At 40.1% G+C, this 24837-nt stretch overlaps 1 protein-coding gene across 1 annotated transcript in view; it reads right to left on the bottom strand.

Annotated features, from left to right (window-relative positions):
• The window catches only part of LOC136884004 (RNA polymerase II-associated protein 3), a 212629-nt gene extending 190009 nt beyond the window's left edge, over window positions 1-22620 (bottom strand). Inside the window, exon 1 of the mRNA XM_067156014.2 lies at window positions 22248-22620. Within this exon, the coding sequence (XP_067012115.2) occupies window positions 22248-22323 (76 nt within the window). The 5' untranslated portion in view covers window positions 22324-22620. The remainder of the gene's footprint in view (window positions 1-22247) is intronic.
• Window positions 22621-24837: the final 2217 nt, after the last annotated feature.

Raw genomic sequence — 24837 nt, forward strand, 5'->3', positions numbered from 1 at the left:
TGAACAACTGTTGGCAGCTTTACCTTCACTAGTTCTAGTAGTTTGTCAGCCATCTTGTTTTCCATCACCACCTGTGGTCTGGAGGCATTTACAACACCAGTTAAGTTTTTGAGAGTAAAATACTCTTACCGGATGATAAAAGTAAACCTTCTTGTTTGAAATCAATTGACCTCTTTTATGGAAGCTATATCTTGAGCAACTAAACATTTTTTATTGAATCCTTTGCTGGCGGGACCTAGTGTTTACAGTGCGCTATGTCTTCTGGTATGGGCTAGAGTAATTTTGTTACTTTCATTGATCTGTCTTAGCTTTGACAAAATGAAAGTGATGCTAGTAATGCCATTCCTTCTGCAGCCAGTCCCTGCTATGAATGGTGTGAAAATATTGCTCATAGGGTCGGTTGGTGCATGCATTTCAGTGGGCTTGGCAGACTGATATGTAATAGCAACTTCTGGCTCGGTGAGGAAAGCAACGGGAAACTACCTCACTCTTCATTTCCCTAGTACGCCTTTTCAGTGATGTCTAGGCCATCTATGACAGATGATGGCAGAGCTGTTGAGGATCCAACCAGCCTTCGGGCTGAGGACTAAACATACATACCTCTGGTTTTTATAACTTAAATTGATAATTTAAGCTACCAACCTAAACTAACAGCACATGGTCATAGGATCTTTTTATTGAAACTTATGACATATGGGGCAGTGTTACATATTTACATGGGATACAGTGTTACATATAGTATAATCTGTGTTCAAATGGTACGTGTTTGTGTATTTCTGTGAATGTGTTACCGGTACTGCTTAAACGCTAATAATTTCAAACAAGAATTCTAATATAAGTTAGGTTACTAGTAAAATATTTCTTTTTTCAAAATTAAATCTTATTTTCCTACAGGTAGCCTACTTCAACAAGACAAAACAGGCCACAAGGAAGGAAGATAGGATCAACACCTGAAGAGCAGGTGAAAGCCACAGTTTTAGAAGTACAGTAGTATAGGAGAAGAAATCTGTACAAAGCATTCCTTCATCTTATGGAACTGTGCTTATGACATTTCAACGATATGATAACAAGTACACGTCAATTGCTGATGACGTTGCTTTACACCCACTTACGAAGTTAATCAAGTGTTTCCAAGGGAGTTTGAAGGAATGCTGTGAGTATGGCATCTAAAATGCATAATGGCCTCAAGAGAAAAGCAGCTCACAGTAAATAGTTTTAAAAAATTCCAAAATCCTGGGATTTAAACAAGCAAGAATAGACTGGCTTTAAGTATCTTCTTCTTCCTCTTCTTCTTTCCTGGCCGTATGTGTGCCCACGGTGGACACTTCCAAGTATCACTCAGGGTCGGCTCTTCTGATCCTAATACTCCCTGCGGTTGGATGTCTCTGCCACTGGAATGCCATTTCTATTCAAGGCCGTTTTGGCCGTACGCCACCATGTTGCTCTTGGACACCTGTGTCCTCTCTTTAGTTCCTCGATTGCAAGAATTCTCTTAACGGGATGATCTTCATCTCGACGTGCAACTGCCGTTCCTGCAATTTCTCACTGATAGGGACCATATTAAATGATCCTCATATATGCTCATTGCACACTCGGTCCAAGAACGTGACACCTGCTGAACATCGCAGCATCCGCATTTCTGTTATATGCATTTGCTTATTATGCTTCTTTTGCCTTGTCGGACACTCGGAGCCGTAAGTGAGGGCAGGTCTAACAACAGTCTTATATATCTTGCCTTTGAGCTTTGCAGGCATCCACCTGCCACATAAGACACCTGTCAGCAGACACCATTTGGTCCTCTTTTTTTTTTTTTTGCTAGGGGCTTTACGTCGCACCAACACGGATAGGTCTTATGGCGACGATGGGATAGGAAAGGCCTAGGAGTTGGAAGGAAGCGGCCGTGGCCTTAATTAAGGTACAGCCCCAGCATTTGCCTGGTGTGAAAATGGGAAACCACGGAAAACCATTTTCAGCCATTTGGTCCATCCAACGTTGATGCGATGCTTCACGTCGTCATCAATCGTTGTATTCGTGGTAATAACTGAGCCCAGATACTTGTATTTATTTGTCATTGCCAGTGGTTCACCCGCTAAGAAAATTGGATTGAGTGGACCTTGAAATTCTGGCTTGGCAAAGATATGGAACGGCTTATTCCGAGTTCATCTGTCTCCAATGCTTTTCTCCAAAGTTCTAAGGCTGCCTCGACCTCTTCATGTGTTTCAACAAGTAGGACGATGTTGTCTGCATATAGAAGTGTCCATGGTAGTTGTGTCATCAGTTGTTCTGTGAGATAGTTACTAACTATATTGAATAAGATTCGGCTCAAAGCTGAACTCTGATGAACAACCTCAACAGGGAAACACCCAGAGATACTGGAACTAGACTTCACCTTATTAGAGGGACAAATGTATATGTCCTGGATAAACCTCACATACTCCTCCGGAACATTTTGATGTTGCAATGCACGCTAAATGATTTTCCTACAAACGTGGTCAAACGCTTTCTCTAAATCAATAAAAACCATGTGGAGATCCTTGAGAATGTTTCTCCATCAATATTCAGAGAGTTTTAAATCATATCACTAGTTGAGACTCCACTTCTGAAGCTGCACTGGTTCCTATGGATGTTTATAATTATCTCGAAGCGATTGGCAAAGATACACTCCCAAATTTTTAGTGTAAGTGAGATGAGTTTAATGCTTCTACTATAGCTCCCGCATTCTCTAACATACCTCTTCTGCTTGAAGATATGCATAAGGTACCTCTGGCAAAACTGATCCGGCGTGGGTGCGCCAGGAAGGATCTTATTAAACATCTTAGTAAGCCAATCAATTCCTTCAGTATTCAGAACCTTCCACAGCTCAGATGGAATGTCATCAGGGCCTACTGATTTTCCATTCTTCATCTTTGACACAGCTGAACTTTGGCCGGGATGAACATAAGCACTGGCTTTATGTATAATTCTTTTTTTTTTGCCATTTGCTTTACGTCGCACTGACACAGATATGTCTTATGGCGACAATGGGATAGGAAAGGCCTGGGAATTGGAAGGAAGCGACCGTGGCCTTAATTAAGGTACAGCCCCGGCATTTGCCTGGTGTGAAAATGGGAAACCACGGAAAACCATCTTCAGGGCTGCCGACAGTGGGGCTCGAACCCACTATCTCCCGATTACTGGATACTGGCCGCACTTAAGCGACTGCAGCTATCGAGCTCGGTATGTATAATTTAAAGAAATTTACTGAGTTGTCAATTAGGAAGCCTGAAGCTTCATTCAAGTTTACATAATGCAACAAGCTTTAATTTTAAAAAAAAGAAAACAGCAACAGAATTCTTCAATAACTTAACCACTGCTCATCAACAGTTTCCAGATGGCCCCCTACCAGGAGACATCTACACTACAATCTTTAATGAACCAGCGTTAACAATCATTCACAATCCACCCTAAGTAATAGTGAAGAAAAGTGATAAGCAGATTGGTCAACCAGTAAATGAGGAGTGTTGGTAAATGTGTGTTGTTCTATATATGCTACTAGCAAGATACCCCTGCTTCGCTACGGTATTATACTGAAATTTATAATTGAATGCTTAGCATTTTATATATAATCCGCCACAATTCACGATGTGATGGCAAAGTTCCTACCATTTTTCAATCTTTCTTTCCACCAATCGATTTCATACTTCCCAGGCTAGCTACAGGTATGATTGAAATAATAACATTAAGTTATTTATTAGACCACCTAATCGAATAAATAACTTAATGTTATTATTTCAATCAAATATCATCAATACGGACCAAAAATTATATTTATTACATGTAATAGCTACAGATATTCCGCCCGGTCAGTTGGGTCCCTAAATCTTTGCCATCTTTTCCTATAAGCATTTTTAATATGGATCAAATCCTTGAGGAGATCCGGTGTGGTGTCGTATTGGGTGCCTTGGCGGTACTGAACCCGCGGCCGGACTGCATTTATAGTTATTACCCGGCCACAAACCGTTTCCAGCGCGGTCCGCACATTTTGACGATGGTCCAGAACATTATTATTATTATTATTATTAGGGGTGGGTGATATTGGTTGAATTCAGGTTATTATTATTATTACTGATGTTCTGGAACCCACAGCAAAATGCACGACCGCTACTTACTTACTGCTGCCATTGTTATTTTGCTGACAATGTGACCAGCACCACTGTCGCCCGTAGGCAAGTGTGGAACGATATACTTCCATGCATTATTGACCTTATTATAGAGGTGAACAATAATTGCACGGTCAATATCATTCCTATCGTTTATTTTGAATGTGTTTAATTTTTTATTTTTATGCCAGGAGAATCTACTGTAATCTAACTTTAAGTTAAGTTCTCCAAAGGAAAAGATGGCTCTAGAAAACGAATCGAGGGAAGATTAAAAATGATCGGTTTATGATAAGAATCAAGTACATTATGAACAGTAAAATCAATTAGTCTCAACTCTTTTTTCACCCCACCACCGTTAGGCAGATTTCCTCCCCCAAACAGAAGGCGTGTTTCTTTATGTTTAAAGGAGATTCCAAATACCAATGTTCACGTCTGTTACCTTCAGTTTTGAGATATAAGTATCCCCATAGAAATAATTCACTTTTTTTTTCCACTTCCTCTCATCCCTCCCCCCCCCCCCCCCCCAACAAGTGAATTTTCTGGAAACAAACACTTGTTTCTTTATTAGTAAAGGATCGTCTAAATACCAATTATCATGACTGTAACATCTTCAGTGTCCTCATAAAAGGAATTCAACTCCTTTTCACCATCGCCCCCAAGATGATTTTCCCCCCAAAAATGCATTTTTCTTTGTTTTGAAAGGAGATTCCAAATACAAAATTTCACGTCTGTAACATCTTCAGTTTTTGAGATATCAGAATCCTAATAAAAATATTTCAACCCCATTCTCAGTCATTTTTACCACCACCCCCCCCAGGGTTTTTCCGAAAAAAAAATACGTGTTTATTTTAAATAGAGATAAAAATTTCCATTTTTCACTTCTGTAACATGTTAAGTTTTTGAGATGTACTGTAGACATGCTCATTTTAAAATTTCACTCCTTTTTTAGTTCACCATATGTGGAGTTTCCAAAAACAAATCACTTATGTTTCTTTACTTTTACAGGAGATTTTTACGTCTGTAACATTTTACATTTCTGAGATATACTGTAAATATAGTCTTTCTAAAAATTCACCCCATTTGTCACTCCTGTTTTATCTCCATTAATTGGATTTTTCAAAAGCAAAAAAGATACATGTTTACACTGACTGACAGAGCAAATGCAACACCAAGAAGGAGTGGTCAGAACTTTATGCCAATTGCAGGGTAGACTGACGTCACTGAGGTATGCTCATGATGTGAAATGCGCCGCTGTGCTGCGCACGTAGCGAACGACAATTGGGACATGGCGTTGGCGAATGGCCCACTTCGTACCGTGATTTCTCAGCCGACAGTCATTGTAGAACGTGTTGTCGTGTGCCACAGGACACGTGCATAGCTAAGAATGCCAGGCTGCCGTCAACGGAGGCATTTCCAGCAGACAGACGACTTTACGAGGGGTATGGTGATCGGGCTGAGAATGGCAGGTTGGTCGCTTCGTCAAATCGCAGCCGATACCCATAGGGATGTGTCCACGGTGCAGCGCCTGTGGCGAAGATGGTTGGCGCAGGGACATGTGGCACGTGCGAGGGGTCCAGGCGCAGCCCGAGTGACGTCAGCACGCGAGGATCGGCGCATCCGCCGCCAAGCGGCCAAGCGGTGGCAGCCCCGCACGCCACGTCAACCGCCATTCTTCAGCATGTGCAAGACACCCTGGCTGTTCCAATATCGACCAGAACAATTTCCCGTCGATTGGTTGAAGGAGGCCTGCACTGCCGGCGTCCGCTCAGAAGACTACCATTGACTCCACAGCATAGACGTGCACGCCTGGCATGGTGTCGGGCTAGAGCGACTTGGATGAGGGAATGGCGGAACGTCGTGTTCTCCGATGAGTCACGCTTCTGTTCTGTCAGTGATAGTCACCGCAGACGAGTGTGGCGTCGGCGTGGAGAAAGGTCAAATCCGGCAGTAACTGTGGAGCGCCCTACCGCTAGACAACGCGACATCATGGTTTGGGGCGCTATTGTGTATGATTCCACGTCACCTCTAGTGCGTATTCAAGGCACGTTAAATGCCCACCGCTACGTGCAGCATGTGCTGCGGCCGGTGGCACTACCGTACCTTCAGGGGCTGCCCAATGCTCTGTTTCAGCAGGATAATGCCCGCCCACACACTGCTCGCATCTCCCAACAGGCTCTACGAGGTGTACAGATGCTTCCGTGGCCAGCGTACTCTCCGGATCTCTCACCAATCGAACACGTGTGGGATCTCATTGGACGCCGTTTGCAAACTCTGCCCCAGCCTCGTACGGACGACCAACTGTGGCAAATGGTTGACAGAGAATGGAGAACCATCCCTCAGGACACCATCCGCACTCTTATTGACTCTGTACCTCGACGTGTTTCTGCGTGCATCGCCGCTCGCGGTGGTCCTACATCCTACTGAGTCAATGCCATGCGCATTGTGTAACCTGCATATCGGTTTGAAATAAACATCAATTATTCGTCCGTGCCGTCTCTGTTTTTTCCCCAACTTTCATCCCTTTCCAACCACTCCTTATTGGTGTTGCATTTGCTCTGTCAGTCAGTGTATTTTAACAGCAGATTCCAGATACCAATTTTCAGGTCTGTAATATCTTCAATTTCTGAGATATAAATATCCTCATTAAAGGTATTCAACCCCTTTTTCACCCCTCCTAGTGGGATTTTCCAAAAACAAAAAATGTGTGTTTCTTTATTTTTAAAGGAGATTCTAAATACCAATCTTTACATCTGCAAACTTTTGAAAGTTTTGAGTTAAAAATTCACCCCCTTAGTGACAAAATATCTAAAAATCCTCCTTTAGAGAGCACCTACATTGTAACATAAATGTATCCTCAAAATTTCATTTCTTTATGTTGAGTAGTTTTGGCTCGGTGATTATGAAGTCTGTCCGTCAGTTATGACATGTTCTTTCATATATATATTGAGAATAGGGTTCCTCCATTCTGTATTTCCTAGGATCTACTGATGCAAGTGCTATTTGCTTTACGTCGCACTGACACAGATAGGTCTTATGACGACGATGGAACAGGAAAGGCCTAGAAATGGGAAGGAAGCGGCTGTAGCCTTAATTAAGGTACAGCCCCAGCATTTGCCTGGTGTGAAAATGGGAAACCACGGAAAACCATCTTTAGGGTTGCTGACAGTGGGGTTCGAACCAAATATCTCCTGGATATGAGCAATGGACTAGTATAACTTGGAAACGATTCTCTAACCCATGGGTAAATAATGAAAATATTGAGCTCGATTATTATTATTATTATTATTATTATTATTATTATTATTATTATCATTATTATTATTACTACTTGTGAGGTGTGGCTATGAAATTGTTTACATCTAGTACTACTAGTATTATTATTTATGTAGTTACGTACGGACTTTATTTGGTATAAATCATGATCATATTATTTGTGAGGTTATGTCAAGAACATCCGCTGTATATATATTAATGAGTTTATTTAAAGTCAGAACACGTAATTAATAGTATATAAGTTATTATTACCTGTAAATATGATGTATAAATCCAGTGTAATGTTGTGAATCACACTTTAATAGTCCAGAACAACATCTTACCACTGGAATTATGTAGAAAATGCCTTTCACTGTAAATAGGCTATTGAGACTTTCGAAATTACGAGAAAACATGTTGTGTCATATTCTTCTAGAAGCCTGGCCAGGCAATGTATATAAAAAGGCAGTCTTGAGTGAATTGTTTAACGAGACTTGTAGTGAAGTCGTTAACCAAGTGTTTGAACTTTGTTGGGTTGGTAGTTGGTTGACATGCAAGTAATGCAAGTATTGCAGTCTCCTTTGTCTTCTTCGTAGCAATCAAGTACTCAAAATGGTGGTTTATTGATGTGTGTGTAATGTGTATATAATTTGTAAATAAAACAGTGTGCACAATTGACAGCATTCACGTTTGTGTCTTTGTAGCTACAATACTACTTCAAAAGCCTCATGTTACCTGGGGTACCAGAAGGTTCAGGTGACAGTGCTACAAAGTCAGGGTGTAAACAGTTGTGTGTTCCTTGAAATATTAAAGCATTTTCAACTCCAGACTAAAAGCTCTGCATATCCTAATGTTATTGATTCCAGATAATCACACATATAATCTCTGCATTTTTGCAAAGAAACTGCCATTATCCTATCGATATATTATAACATTCTTAAGTTAGTGGATGTGCATATTCTCCACATTTTTACAATTGTATAACAAATCTTGTTCTTTCTTTATCTAATGTGATAACATAACTTTCAGTTTTGTTATCAAGTCTTTATTCATTGACCTTAATTATCGATTTAGATTTCTTGACAACTTCCTATGCTCCTACAAGTGCAATTGCATGGGGTCTTCCAGAAGTCAGCTCAACCTTACAAGTCACAAGGTGAATCAAATTTTAGGGGATCTCTTCTCTGACAAGCTCTTAGATCTTCGATTCTGGCATCTTCCATATTGATGATGAATTTTATATCAGTATTCCAGCTGATTCTACCATGAAGAAGAACCATGAAAGTATAGGCCCCTATGTGCAATATCTGATGCTCTTTTTTCAAAATTCGCAATCTTGTATCATACTGCACATTTTATCAAGTGTAATGGTTGAAGAATTCCTATAAACAAGGAAAAAACATGCATAAAAATGCTGTAATTTGTAAATGTTAGTAATAATAAGTTAAAGGTTTTAAGAATCTGATTGATACTGAACAAGATCGAATCAGAATAATTTCCTTTCGAGGTTAATGTAAGATACTGGAGTCAATGCGGAACAGCGTATATGAGATCTATAAAATGTATGCCAGGGATAAATTAAAGAAGGTTGATACATAACCTCTGTATGTGTCTCTTTAGTTTTTTGAAAGAGTCAGAACTCTGGTCCGATGTGATACAAAACCCCCTTTTTTGACATACCGAGCGAATTGGCCGTGCGGTTAGGGTTGCGTAGCTGTGAGCTTGCAATTCATGAGAAAGTGAATTCCAAACGCACTGTCGGCAGCCCTGAAGATGATTTCCCGTGGTTTTTCATTTTCACACCAGGAATATGCTGGGGCTGTACCTTAATTATGGTCATGGTTGCTTTGTTCCCACTCCTAGTCTTTTCCTATCCCATCCTCGCCATAAGAGCTATCTGTGTCCGTGCAACGTAAAGCATTATTTTTGTATTTGTTTAAAAGGGTTCTAACATCTAGGTTAATGGAACACTGCACCTGACTGCTCGGGCACAATCTTCCATAGTACATCACTACCTAAACACATTAAAAACTGCAAGAAAATATTTAAACATATGTCCAACTGAATCAAGTACATAAGACATAAGGAAACATGTAAAAGGTTATATTTGTATGATACCTATTGATATTTTGCTATTGCAGAAAACAATAAATTAAAAAACAGTGCAACACTGAGCCCACTCTTCCCCTACTGGTCTTGAATACAGAGGGGCCTCTGATTGATTCCCAGTCAGGTCAGGGATTTTCAACTCTATATTGTTAATTCTTCAGAGCAGAAACTTGGACAATGACAAAGAAGGATGAGAGTCAAATAGAGGCAGCCAAAATGAAGTTCTTGAGGAGTATGATACAGAAGAGTAGAAGAGACAAAATAAGGAATGAGAAAATCCGGGAAGAAATTGGAGTGGAAAAAATGAATGATAGAATAGAGAAGAGCTGACTAAGATGATTTGGGCACATAAAGCAAATGAGTGATGAAAGAATGCCAGAAAAGGTGATGGAAGTGCAAATGCAAGGAAGGAGAGGCCGTGGACGACCATAATTGAGATGGAAGGACACAATCCAACGCAGTATTATAGAACGAAACCTGGACTGGGACACAGTGTTGGAGGAGGAGTGGTGGAAAGACTAAAGAAAGTAGAGAGGAACCATATTTGTCCCAATCCGGCTACAGCTGGATAAAGGGAAATGATGATGATTGTTAATTCCTCTACTTCTGAGCCTGGATGCTTGCGTTTATCTTAACACACATATATATTCCAACACATTACATTGCGTACGACCGCAGAAACACGCAATAATGAAAACATCACTCCACATAGTGAAGCCATCAGGTAGGGCATCTGGCTGTGAAAGTGGGCTAAATCCAGACATAGTGCTGACTCAAAGTAGTTGGGAAAATGGCCGCTTCCTTCCCACTTCTAGCCCCTTCCTGTCCCATCGTCGCCATAAGACCTATCTGTGTCAGTGCAACGTAAAGCAACTAGCAAAAAAAAGTTGAACAGTAATGATTTCCGTCATTTACTGCTCCCACTATCCTTTCTAATAGACTCCCTGCAGCCACCCTGTACTGTTTTACTGTCATCTGGCTAGGACATTCCACTCACACAAGTAACATGGAGTGTGAAACAAAACAGGTTAGTCTTCCTTCCAGGATGTTTACAGCATACGTCACCAACTCGTTGCTCCAGGAAGCAGGTAAACTGGCAAGAGTAATGTTCACTGTTCCACCAATACCTAATTAAATTAAAGTATCTAACTTATTGGTAATTGATGGAATATTGAAATATCCTACTATTATAACATTTACAGAATATAAGTTTGGATATTCTTCATACTCATTGAAAAATTCATTCATTCTAGACCTCCATTTTAAAACTGGGTGGAATGTGAACTACAAATCTATATATATAAAATAAGAGTTTTGTCTGTACATTGCTCAGAATTTAAAAAGGATTATATTTCTGTATTAGTTGTGCCCACAGTAAAAAGGAAATGCACTTTTTACTTTTCCGTAATGTCTATCTATCTGTCTGTTACGGCTGAAGAGAATTTAATGAAAATAGGTATACAAAGTCTGGTAATCAGTCACTACAATCTAGGCCATAAATAATGTTATTCATGCTAACTGAAATGGTAGTTTAGGGGAAGGCCTAAAATTTAATTCTCAAATATTTATGCTATTAGTGGTCATATCTTAATGAAAATCAGTATACAAAGTCGGGGAATAAGTCGCTATAATCTACGCCATAAATGACTTTACTCGCGCTGAGTGAAATGGTGGTTTAGGGGTAGGCGTAACATTTAGTTATCAAATATTTGTTATTAATGGTCGTATCTTAACGAAAATCGGTAGGGGAAGTCGAGGAAAAAGGTGCTATAATCTAGCCCATAAATAATTTTATTCACACTGAATGAAATAGTAGTTTAGGGTTAGGCCTAAAATTTAATTCTCAAATAATTATGTTATTAGTGGTCGTATCGATAAATACTAACTAAAGTTATGTACATTATATTTCCGATCATTTATATCTTATACATTGTTACCATATCGGCTATGATCAGAGACATTAATGAATTTGGATTTTTGTTTTAAGTCCTAATCAGCGCCGAGTCAGGGGAGAATGGGTAAACAGGATTTAATGAAAATCGGCGTGTGAAGTCGGAAAATAAGGAACTACAGACTACGCTATAAATAATTTTATAAGATGCCCTAATATCACTGAGTCGAAAGAAAACTAAATGTGAAGGCCTACAATATAGAAAGCTCATAAAATTGATCAACAATAACATTACATTGACCATTGTTTGTTGTGATGTGCTTTGTCTTCTGTTGTCACTCATCTCCGATAGATAGGATTACTGCTGCGTACCGAGTTTCTTTTTAAATTTGCCTTACGTCGCACTGACACAGTTAGGTCTTATGGCGACGATGGGATAGGAAAGGGCTATGAGTGTGAAGGAAGTGGCCTTGGCCTTAATTAATGTGACAGCCTCAGCATTTGCCCGGTGTGAAATTGGGAATCCACGGAATAACAACTTCAGGCCTGACGATAGTGGGGTTCGAATCCACTACCTCCCGGATGCGAGCTCACAGCTGCGTGTCCCTAATCACACGGCCAACTCGCCCAGTCGTACGAGTGTAACAGTCTGCCTAAATATTGGCGGGAAGTAGCTGGGGAGTTAGGTAACTTTCTTCTTCAGCATGCCATTCCTCTGTTTCATAAATTTTCCGATACTACTGGTACGTAACACACTGGTTCATCATAGCATTCGAGGTATTCAGTCCCTACTCTGAGGCACTGATTATATACTGTGCATATTTAACGAAATAATGGCAGAGAAGTGTTCACAGCTGCCTCCGGCCTGGTCATTCCAGCTTGGAACTTTGGACTGCTTGATCGGCACAGTAGTACTGTTCGTTTTTCATTTGATCGAGTATTTTGTGTGATAACATTGCTTTTGATCGCTACATTCCTAATGACGTTTTTGCAATGACCTATGTCGACTTCAGTTAGGAAAACCGCAAAGTCAGTCTTTCTGAGAATCCCGTAGTGAAGCAAGGGTACATCAGCTAGTGTATATATATATATTTTCTGAAATTTATTTTGATTCCAACTGCTTTGATGGAATGAATACTAATATCAACTCTACTTGTAAGATTGCAATGAAAAGCTATTAATACTCCTCCTCTACTACTACTTACGCAGTCTTGTTGGAAAACATTATAGTGATTGTCAAAAATTTCCCTATTATACACAGAAGATTTTAGGCAGGTTTCTGATACACACAGTATGCCGTATTCAGAAGCAAGGGTGCTAGTGAAGGTTAGTTAGTTTGGTATTATGACTCCTCGCATTCTGACAGTCTGTTAGGTCATCAGCTCAGGGGCTGGTTGGATCCTCAAATAGGACCACCAAAGGCTATGCAGTTATAGGGGAACTGCAAAAACCAATGGCAGCACCAAAATGAGGCATACTAGGCAAGATGAGGAGTCATGTCATGTCATTATTTCAATGCATTTTTGTTACATATCTGAGGAGTTAATTATGCCACAGTACACCATAGTAGAATGTGCTTGGGCTTTAAAATATGATTTCTGAAGTTACGGTGCTGGAAAGAACAATGGACCATTTTTGCAAATTGTGTTGTCTGGTTTTAAGGAAACGTTTCATAGACCCGCAACACCAAAGAGAACAATTCTTCAATGGGTAGAAATGTTTAGGAGTACAGGTAACATCGGTATCATAATGAAGGAAGGTCTGGGAGGTAAAAAAACCACAAGATCTAATGACAATATAAGATGGGTGATGGTACAAGTCCTCAGTTCTCCAAAGAAAAGTGAATGTCACATACCACGACCTTGTATTCCTCAGTCTAGTGTTCAAAACGTGATTGTGGATACTGGAGCGCAATCACATCAACTGCAGGTATACCACGAGCTGAAAGAAGTAGACTACAAAGCACGCATGTTTTACTATACACGTGTTCTGATGTATGTACGACGATCCATACTATCTCTGAAATTAGTGGAAGTCTGTTGAATGCTGTGCTATTTAGCAGACATCAATATGCAAAACTGCTGTTTCTCCACTCATATTTATTGCATGAAATAAATTTCATGGTTAGAGCCCATATTGACAGTAGGTCATAAAAGTGTAATACAAATCGTCTTGAATTGTCAAATTCATTAATTGAGAAATAGGTCATACTTAGTTTGGTTTTGAAAATGGACTGGGAACTCCCAAAGGCTCCTTTCTTCTTGAATATTTGGACTCTGAGATCCCTGGTTATGAACGTCAACGTATACGCATGCTTCATCGACTATCAAAATGCTTTTGATTGCATATCTCATGTAAAACTTACTAAGATTTTAAAAACTACTGGTGGTGCTGCTAGTGATCCATAGATGATCACTCGGCTCTACTGGAACCAAACAGCAGAGGTCAAAATGGAGGGAGACATAACTTAGGACATAGCTATATGGGTGTGCAACACAGCTATAAACTTATCTGTCCCCTCTATTTTTAAAATATCTTCTTTGAAGCTGTGTTCAGGAAGCTGTCAAGGACATTGTTGGAGTGATGAACTGAATACTGTTGCACACATGTTGTAATACTAAACAGTGTAGCGGACTATAGTTTGGTTATGCACGTGATTAGACCATAGGGCTGAGTCATTCACCAATATTACACGTAATAAAACTTTTAAGTGTTCATGTTTGACAATATTAGAGTTGTCAGGTGATGTTTTGATGGTAAAAAGATTTCGTGTTTTGTTGAGAATGGGAGCGACGTGTTCTTCAAGTTACCACCAACTCTTAGTACGTTATCATGTAGAAATGGACAGAGAATTTTCAGCTGACTCTTCCCTGATACAATGCCTTCCTTCTGTAAGTCTTTGATTTCTTCATTGAATGACTCCACCCGAGCTATGCGAATGCGTAACATTAATAATGACTGAAGTTCTTGAACTGACAAGGGTCCCATTCATTTATTGTTTGGCTGTTTGGAGTTGTGAATGAACCTGCTGCAATATGCCAGAACTCTTTGTAGTTTTGTCAGTGAATAAAATCTTTCGATGATGTCAGACGCGCCACACAGGGCATCGGCGACATAAAAATCGTTTTGTACAATGGTTGATGCCAGTGGAAATTAAGTTGCTTCATCTTCTGTCAATTGTTTGAGGCACTCTGTCACCAAATGTGGAGCTGAAACTGTGCCATACGAGACAGTCAATAACTGTTTGTGGTGATTCCCTTCAAAAAATTCTTTGCAACTGTGTGCCATTTTCATGAGCCTGAACTTGTCTGTACATTTTTGTGATGTCTCCAGTAAATGCAATACTGTGTGTCCTGAATTTCAACACAATGGAATAAAGGTCTTGTTGTATAGCAAGCCCTACTAACAATGTATCATTAAGTGACACTCCAGTAGTGGTTCTGGCTGATGCATCAAAAACTACTGACAGATGTAGTTGTGCTTTCTTTAAATACTGCATGGTGTGGCAAGTAAAAATGTTCAGAATCATCTGTTACATGTAGGCCTACTTCCCGGTGACATAACTGTTCATACTCGGACATGAAGTTCACATACTGTTCATGCAATACTGGATTTTTCTTGAATTTTTGTTCCAGTTGGTAAAATCTTTGTTGCCATATCATGAGAATTGCTCAATGGTGAGTGAGTTTCTTTACGAGGTAACCTAACAATGAATCTTCCTTCAGGAGTGTGTGTGGTGTTATCCTTGAAGTGATGTTAACACTGTTGTTCTTCCTGAGTTTTAGGTTTGGTGTGCAATTCTTCTATTTCCCAAAATTTACAAAGTGCCGTGTCAAGTTGATCTTCTTTGTACAGGAAGAGAGTTTAGAACAATTTACGAACTTCATCGTATAGATCCATATTGATACAGTTAAAACTAAGAAACAAATGTTTTGGTCCACCTAATCAATACACATCACTTTACAAGTGAAAAAAGTTTTTAATTAAAAATCATATTAAATATTAGGGACATGTTTCGTCTCTACTTGAGACCATCAGTGTGGTTGATTACAAAACTCATTGTTCAGAAATTGAAACAAATGGAAGAACCCAATGCCTTTTTAAGGACTATTTGAGAAACGCAATATATATATATATGAGCTATGCGAATGTGTAACATTAATGATGACTGAAGTTCTTGAACTGACAAGGTTTGGCTGTTTGGAGTTGTGAATGAATCTGCTGCAATATGCCAGAACTCTTTGTAGTTTTGTCAGTGAATAAAATCTTTCGATATATAATTATATACATTCAATATATATATATATACATTATTTACACAAAATGACCTCACTTCTTGCAAAAACTTTTGTCTTCAATGTTAAAATTGAAATATAACCTGAAATGTGACATGGCTACCATAATGTCTCATACAGAATACAATGTCCATTGTTGCTGTCTATTTAAAATGGAAGTTCCTTTATGAACTGTTGAAAAAACACTGGAGAACAAGTATACACATATTTAATGAGGTAGTTTAACACTTCTTGCAAACAATCTTTCTGCAATGTTAAATATGAATATGAATGACCTTACTTGAAAATGTTGTAACCTGGAATGAGTTAGCTGGAAAATTTATTATGTCCAATAATGGACCAACTATATTGGTATTATAAATGAACTCATTCGGAACAAATATTTCAGGTTTCATATGGGAATCAACATCTCTATCATCTGAAGGCCAGGCAGGCATCAACTTTTGAAAATGAGACAAAGTCTCTCATAGTGCATTGGCACTGCCAGCAGCTCCAAGTAGTCTACGCGGTGGCCTCCACTGTATGCACTAGCCATGTGTCTTGGTAGGTGTGCTATTTACCAACTGATGAGCCCAACTTAGCACACTGGGGCAAAACGCTGGCAACCAGGAATGAGTTAGCTGGAAAATTTATTATAATGTCCAATACTGGACCAACTATATTGGTATTACATACTGCTTACTCGAGCAGCTCGTCTACTTTCTCCGCAAGTATCCCAAGCCCAAAGTTTGCAACATTTTCGTAAAACTACTCTTTTGTCTGAAATAACCAAGAAAAAATCATGCTACTTTCCTCTGGACCTTTACCGGTTCTTGTATCAAGTAATCCTGGTGTGGGTCCCATTCACTGAAACCATACTCTAATTGGGGTCTCACCAGACTTATATGCCCTCTCCTTTACATCCTTACTACAACCCCTAAATACTTCCATAACCATGTTAAGAAATATGTATCCTTTCATTACAACCTTGTTAATGTGATCATACCAATGAAGATCATTTCTTATATTAACACCTAGGTACTTACAGTGACCCACACTAGGTACCATCAGCCTATCAAAACAGTAAACTCAAGAGAACTTTGGGTGAATCATACAACCTGCCTTTTCATCCCATTTACTATCATACCACTGTCTGCTGCCCAACTCACAACATTGTCAAGGTCTTTTTGAAGTCGTTCACAATCCTGTAACCTTTGATTCCAGATCTTTACTCATATCATCTATAGCCTATACGTAAGGAAACAAAGTGCCGGGTTGAGTGGCACAGAGGGTTGAGGCGCTGGCCTTCTGACCCCAACTTGGCAGGTTCGATCCACTGGTATTTGATGGTGCTCAAATACATCAGCTTCGTGTCAATAGATTTACTGCCATGTTAAGGAACTTCTGTGGGACTAAATTCTGGCACCTCAGCGTCTCCGAAAACCATAAAAGTAGTTAGTGGGACGTAAAGCCAATAACATTATTATTATTATTACAGAAAAGAAAGGTTCAATAATATTGCCCTGTGAGACCCCTCTTAATTATTACCGGATCAGATAACACTTCAACTACTATAATGTTCCGAATTCCATTTTCTAGAAACTTAGCCACTCATTCAACCACTCTTTTGTATCATCCAATAGCCCCTCACTTTCATCAGTAGTCCCCGACAATCTACCGGTACCCTATCAAAAGCCTTGGATAGGTCAATAGCGATACAGTCCATATGACCTCCTGAATCTAAAATATCTACTATATCTTGCTGAAATCCTACTTGCTGAGCCTCAATGGAACAACATTTCCTAAACCCAAACTACCTTGTATCAAACCAGTTAGTAATTTTGCAAACTTGTCTAATACAGCCTAATCAGAAAGAAAGCTTTCCCAGAGGTTACAAACACACCACACCGACTGGCCTGTAATTATCTGCTTTATGTTTATCACCCTTTCCTTTGTAGACAGGGGCTACGATTGTAACTCTCCATTCATGTAGTAGGCCTATAGCTCCTTCATGCAAACAGTAATGAATTAGGGCTGGTTTACACGGGTAGAATAGCGAGGCGAGTAGAGTAGATAGTAGAGTAGCCACGTTACTCTACCACTGTCTGGTAGAGTTGACACTAGTATCGTTCATACGAGAGTAGAGTCATACAGTAGAGTAGAGTAGAGTAGTAGCACCATGTCAAGACGCAAGCACATCGTAACGAAGAGTTTAAAGACATTTGCAAACATATTAATGCAAGAGGTTAGTGAAGCATTAGAAGAAGCAAATGAGGAAAGAAGGGAATGGGTAAGAGGCTGGCTTAGGAGAGATACACTTGAGGCATCAACATTAATTCTGAGAGAACTTGCGACAGAGTATAAAGAAGAATACAGAAAGTGTATGAGATTGACGCCTGATAACTTTCAGACACTTGTTAGATGCTATAACACCGCAAATTCAAAGACACGACACAGTGATGAGAGATGCGATAACACCAAGATTTAAGCTTGAGGTGACTCTGGCCACTGATAATAGCCATCAGTACACTGTAAATCATGCTGGCGTAGGCCTAATTTGTAGTAGCTTCTTTGCCATAAATATCCCGATTACTGATCTATTTACAAATTTGTTTGCTCCTTGCTTGTACGGCCCAGGTGTAGAGCTTAAGCTTCAAGACCTGACATTGTACTGTAAACAATAATTATTTTGGATATTCCAAACAAAATATGAAAATTATTCTATTTGTTGTTGACATTACTATTATTGATTAAAATTAATGGCATTGGCAAGTGATATGTAGAAGATCCCTATGTATGTATGATTAAAGTACAGTACACAGTCCTGCATCATTGTCTAACTTAAACACATCAAGACACATGATGAACACGCTGTGTAACAATGAAACTTGAGCAACCTTCATTTAAAGGGACAATCCAGCTGACACTTGTTTATATTATTGTTGTTGCATCTTTGAAACTATTATAGGTTTAGGTATTTTTAAAATCCTCGTTCCATCGAAAAGAAGGAGGTCTGTTCTCCATTATAGGACAATACGCCTGCATTTCTTTGACCTACAAAGGTGTACCTCCCCTTAATATCACTCAGCTACAATGTTCCGTAGGGCATGAATAGGCTTTTATGTTCTTCTTTCTTTCTTAATCTGTTTACCCTTCAGGGTTGGTTTTTCCCCTCGGACTCGGCGAGAGATCCCACCTCAAGGGCAGTGTCCTGGAGCATGAGACATTGAGTTGGGGGATACAACTGGTGAGGATGACCAGTACCTCGCCCGGGCGGCCTCACCTGCTATGCTGAACAGGGGTCTTGGTGGGGGATGGGAAGATTGGAAGGGATAGACAAGGAAGAGGGAAGAAATCGGCTGTGGCCTTAATTTAGGTACCGTCCCGGTATTTGCCTGGAAGAGAAGCAGGAAACCACGGAAAACCACTTCCAGGATGGCTGAGGTGGGAATCGAGCCCACCTCTACTGAGCTAACCTCCCGAGGCTGAGTGGACCCCGTTCCAGCCCTCGTACCACTTTTCAAATTTCGTGGTAGAGTCGGGAATCGAACCCGGGCCTCGGGGGGTGGCAGCTAATCACACTAACCACAGCACAGAGGCGGACGGTTTTCAGTATTATCATGCAAATTATACTTTACTAAACCACTTAAGAGAGGGAGTGTAGATGTCTGCGGCACCACCTCCAGACTTCTTGAATTTACGAATTTTCATCAGTTCTTGGTTGTAGGTACATCGTACCTTTTTTTAATTTTCTGTTTAAGTTCCATAAAACCAAAACCCTCTTTACCCATTTTCGTAATCAACTCCTCTTCCGCCGCCCGTCTCATATTTTAGTTTCTGTAAATAATACTGTTTATGTTCCATAAACATTCTTTTTCGCAGTACAGTTCTACAAATTTGCATGTTTCTTCTTCCGTACACTTTATTTTGCCACCAAATAAATGCACAAAAATGCTCATTTACTGAACAGAATACCGTCAGTACACACATGGAAATAGTCCTCGGCCTTCTCCGCCAGCTCTCGGAGCTCGGTTCTGGTGGAAGGATAGTGGTAGAGTTACTTTACCACAACTGAAACCCACTCTACTCTACTGCGTACTAGCTACTCTACTCTACTTGCTACTATCCTAATCGTTTACACGATGCTAGTAGCTCTACTATCTACTCTACTCGCCTCGCTACTCTACCCGTGTAAACCAGCCTTTAAGTGCTCCAGATGTTGTAATATATCCCAACCCAATGCCTTTTATTATATTCACAGATATCTTATCAATTCCAGCTACTTTTCAACTTCTGTATCTTACTGTGACTTGTATCCCAGCTTCATATTAATTCCAATATCCAATCAATTTCCCAGTCCTGTCAGCTTCCATATATTACACAAATTTACTTGATATCTATTACTTTTACGTATTTCAACAATGAAATCAGTTCTCTACATCATACAGTAACTATCTAGTTGAATCGCACTGCTACAATACTCAGTGTCCAACCCGTTTCCATGGCATCAGCTTCCTCAAATGGTAAAAAGTACAATCGAAATAATCACATATCTAATTCTGAAAAGCTTGACGATTTATGCATGTAAAATAAATGGTGACATGCTTTCGTTCTTATATGATGCAACCAATGTTACAATTTTGTTTTACATCGCACAAACAAAAATAGGTCTCATGGCGACGATGGGATAGGAATGGAAGGAAGGAAGCGGCCGTGGCTTTAATTAAGGTACACCCCCAGCAATTGCCTGGTGTGAAAATGGGAAACCTCGGCAAACCATCTTCAAGGCTGCCGGCGGAGGAGTTCGAACCCACTATATCCCAGATGCAAGCTCATAGCTGTGCGCCCCTAACCGCATGGTCAACTTGCCCAGTATGAGGCAACCTCAAGCATTCCTATTAACGCTGTTGGTAGGCCGGGAAGATCTGAAGCCTTATTTATCAGAGTCCCATGAATTTAACACCCAATGGTTCAGAACAAAATGATAGATTAAGTACAAGCATAAATCCCATGATAAAGAATATGGTCAAAGAGTCCATTCCTATTCTTTAATAACTGGTAATAAATCTCATCTCTCAGATCCAAATGACTAGGCTATTCTGGAACTGCCATTGGTCAATATCTCGTAATCGCTATTTGGTTTACGTCGCACCGACACAGATAGGTCTTATGGCGATGATTGTATGGGAAAGGCCTAGGAATGGGAAGGAAGCGGCGATGACCTTCATTAAGGTACAGCCCTAGCTTTTGTCTGGTGTGAAAATGGGAAACCACGAAAAAACATTTTCAGGGCTGGCGACAGTGGGGTTCGAACACACTATCTCCTGGATGCAATCTCGTAATCGACCAGAGAGATAGACTGCAACAAAATTATTAACATCTGGCCCACCCAAATTGATCTACACTCAATTTTTGCCAAAGATCACACAAACATTACTACTTGCTGAATTCTGAAATCATAACTTAAGCTTGAGTTTAAATATTGTCACCAAATATCTATTTAATTAAACCTACATAATTCGAAATAAATTGGCCATTAGTTCAGAAGCAAACAAATTTTAACGTGAAACCATAAGACTGGCAACCACGGAAGGAACAGGGGAAAATGTGGGAAGACGCTGAGAATATAGATGGTGGGCATCTGTAATGATGATGGATCAAAATTCAGTGGAATTATAATCAAGGATCATCATCTAAAACGTTGACCATCTCCAGCTGCCCAGGTGTGGTGTACGAGCCCCCTCCATCTTTCTGTCTATGAACCACTGTTTTCTTGTAATCTTCTCCCAATCTAGTCCTCTCTCCTAAACATCTTTCTTTACCAGATCAGTCCATTTTTCTCTGGGTCTGCCCAATGGTCCCTTTTCCTTTTATTTTTCTCTCATATTCCCTTCTTGCACTAATCCTCAAGGAACATTCCTACCTAGGGCAAGATGTTCATTGGTGATGAAGGGAAAGAGTTAAGGTAAAAAGAAACATTGTTGTGAAGATAATATAATAAGATCATAATACCTTAATGTATAAGTTACAGATGGGTTTACAACAGGTCCAAGAGATTTTTCATGGAGCATTACAAGAGGACCTCTGGTTATAATTAAGTACATTTCATTTGATAAACCATCAATATTCATCTGAACAAGGAAGCAAAACTACATCATGACTCTCAGGATGGTTAGAACCTTCCTTTCCACAAGCATCAGTAGAATGTTCTGATCACAGGTTAAGTTTTAATTGCTCATTTACCTAAGAATTTAAGAGATTTAATAATAAATCAATGGACACAATGCATCAACAAACTTGACATATTCCATTCATCGTCTGATGCATATAAACCAAAGTTATTCATGTGCACTTCTCAACCAAACAAAGGACACAATGTCACCTCCTCACTAAGGCATCAGTAATTTAAGAGGAAAAACAGTGTGAAAATTAGTGGAGTTTTCAGCATATTGTATCAAAAATGATGTGACCGTATCTTTTCAATGACAAAACCCGCTTTAGGGAAGATAACGGTTAAAACTGCCGAGAACATGGGAGGACACTTAAGTTAACTGAAACCCAACTATACGACGAAAAACTTACCATCGCCAGCTTTTCGCATGCAATCGCATCCAGAAGCAGTATGACACTCCACTTGTTCTGATATATCCTCTGCCATATTCGATACTGTCAAATACTGCAACTACTTGTTTCCACAGGTGATTGGAAGGTTATGTCTTGCAATCCACTTTCCGACATTAAAGTTCGAGTTCCGTAAAAACATTATTCATAGTTTTATTTTACTGCATCAGCCTTAAAGTATTACTAGATTCGAAAATATTACGCCCGTTGAGAAAGCACAAAAAACAACACTAATATTATGTTTTAAACGAAACGTCATGACAAAATAGTGCTTACATGCACTACACTTGATGACATTCTAAGAGCTTTCATGTTTTGGAGCGAATTTCATGTAGAGTTAGCTGCCATCTGTACGTATAAGTTCAACTCTTATTATACTTCAACATGAGACCTATAGAATGCTCCCTATCTTACGGAGATAAAATAAAAACCTAGCTGATAAATGAAATGAAGGATTTTGATTTAAAACTAAGAATTCTACCAATTAACGATTTTTTTCTCTAACACCTGATGTTTGAAGAGTTATAATCGTAACTAATATTAAGTTCTCGATCTAAATTTTTATAACATAATGCACGTTGTGCGCATTTCTTCTTTAATATGTGTTATACTGTGTTTCCTCTTTTGACTCGTGCCGGACAAGCCTAAGATGCTTTAGGAAAAAGGTTCTTCAAAAGAGTCGAAGTTGAATAAATAAACGCTGTCCTTTCTTAGTTTAGTTCCTTTCAACACGGTATAAAAACATCGACCATACTTCATATCTTCTTCATACCACTGGAGCGGGCTACATAATAAAAGCATCCCCGTAGCGTGCCTAGGCATCGTTCATTAGCAGAGCGGCTTTCTCGATACTGAGTCCCCACCCCTCTGCCACGCTTTCTTTTCGGGGGTGCCCCCGAAGCCCACTCCCCACGCGTGACCATAGACTCAATATACAAGGCCCCCGACATGCTATTAATATCTGAGAAGAAAAAGATATCAGGGAAGAGTGGGAAGTGATACAAGGAGTATCTGCCGGTTTCGGAGTTAGACTCGCTACCACGACCCGAGTTTGTGTTGGTGAGGTGGTGTTAAAAAAAAAAAAAAAAAAAAAAATGCTAGGCGGGCATTAATTCCATTGTGGAGTTTTATCTCCCGTATGCAGTTATCAGACTGTGCTTCATAAATAAGCTTCTGATAAGTTCACCTGCATACACCCCAGCGTCAGTAGGTAAGGTCTGACACATCCCACTCTGAAGAGTCTAGTGTCAGACCTAAGACGAAACGCTGGTTAATAGAGCAAATGCCGGAAAAGCCATCCATTTAATTTTGATCTGATTTTTTATATGCTCTATTGGTGGAAAAGAATCTAATTCCCTTCATGGGAACTTAGAATTTCCAGGTGGTGTTAAGGTGTGGTACCTACGGGTCAGGGAAAAACCACATAGGCAACACATGCAAGGATGTAGGCTGGAAAAGTCCAGAGGTTGTGTTAGTTAGGAATATGTGTCATGCAATCATAACCATTTCCTTGCCATTGTCTATTATTATGGGGATCAGTCCTTGTCACTGCCGGATCGGTTCGGGTCCACTAGCATCTGGGCTTTGGGCTACAGGTTCGTCCCATTGTCCAGCAGCCAGTAGTCCCTGGTGCCAAGTCTCCGTATGGAGAAGGGGATTAAGAGCCAATCCTTGCGTGGTGCAAGGGGCTATCTTCTTCCGCCTGGTGTTGTCCCTCTTATGCGGTCACTGCAGATCTGTAACTAAGCTAAGGTTATTAATACAATATATATAAGGCCCTGGGAACTGACCTAGGGAGAGTCCCTGCGATCACCCTGAGACTCTGGCTAAATGGAGGTGTGATGCGAATATAAGAACTCAACAAGAGAGTTCTCTCAGCCTCTCTCACCTCAATTCTCCATTTCCTACCTACACGTGGTGCCCCTGTTAAGCCGAGCAACCCAGTGGAAGGTTGGGTAACAACCCCAGCGGGAAGCTGTGTCGGTAAGCAGAGTGGAATTGGGGTCAGTAGAAGGCAACGGGAAACCACCACTGTTAATTTTCCCAAGACAACATCATGGCTTTACTCAATCATAAATCAGTGTCCGGAGTAAGTCTCCCAGTCGGATCTCCGGGGGAGACATGGTTGAGCGGAGCATCTGAACGTGCAAATCAATCCAAACTAACCTTGCGCGTAGTTAGAAAGATTGCAACCTGGAATGTACGAGGTCTCTTACAGACAGGAAAGCTGGCTATCGTTGAAAGAGCAATGAGCCTACGTGATCTGGACATACTTGGACCCAGCGACACACATTGGAAAGGTTGTGGCCACTTTGTCACTCACTCGGATAACACCATATATGTTTCTGGAAGTGAGAATCTGAGTCGGAATGGTGTCGCTGTAGTGATTCCTAAAACACTAGCCAGTGCTGTCGTTGGACATGAGCCTGTCTCTGACAGAATCATCTCCATTAAGATGAATGCTTCTCCGTGTAGGATCAACTTCTTTCAGTTTTATGCTCCTACTGCAGTTGCACTGGATGAAGAAATCGATGAATTCTACGAGTTGCTG

The sequence above is a fragment of the Anabrus simplex genome, chromosome 1 (assembly GCF_040414725.1).
Source record: "Anabrus simplex isolate iqAnaSimp1 chromosome 1, ASM4041472v1, whole genome shotgun sequence".
Lineage (NCBI taxonomy): Eukaryota > Metazoa > Arthropoda > Insecta > Orthoptera > Tettigoniidae > Anabrus > Anabrus simplex.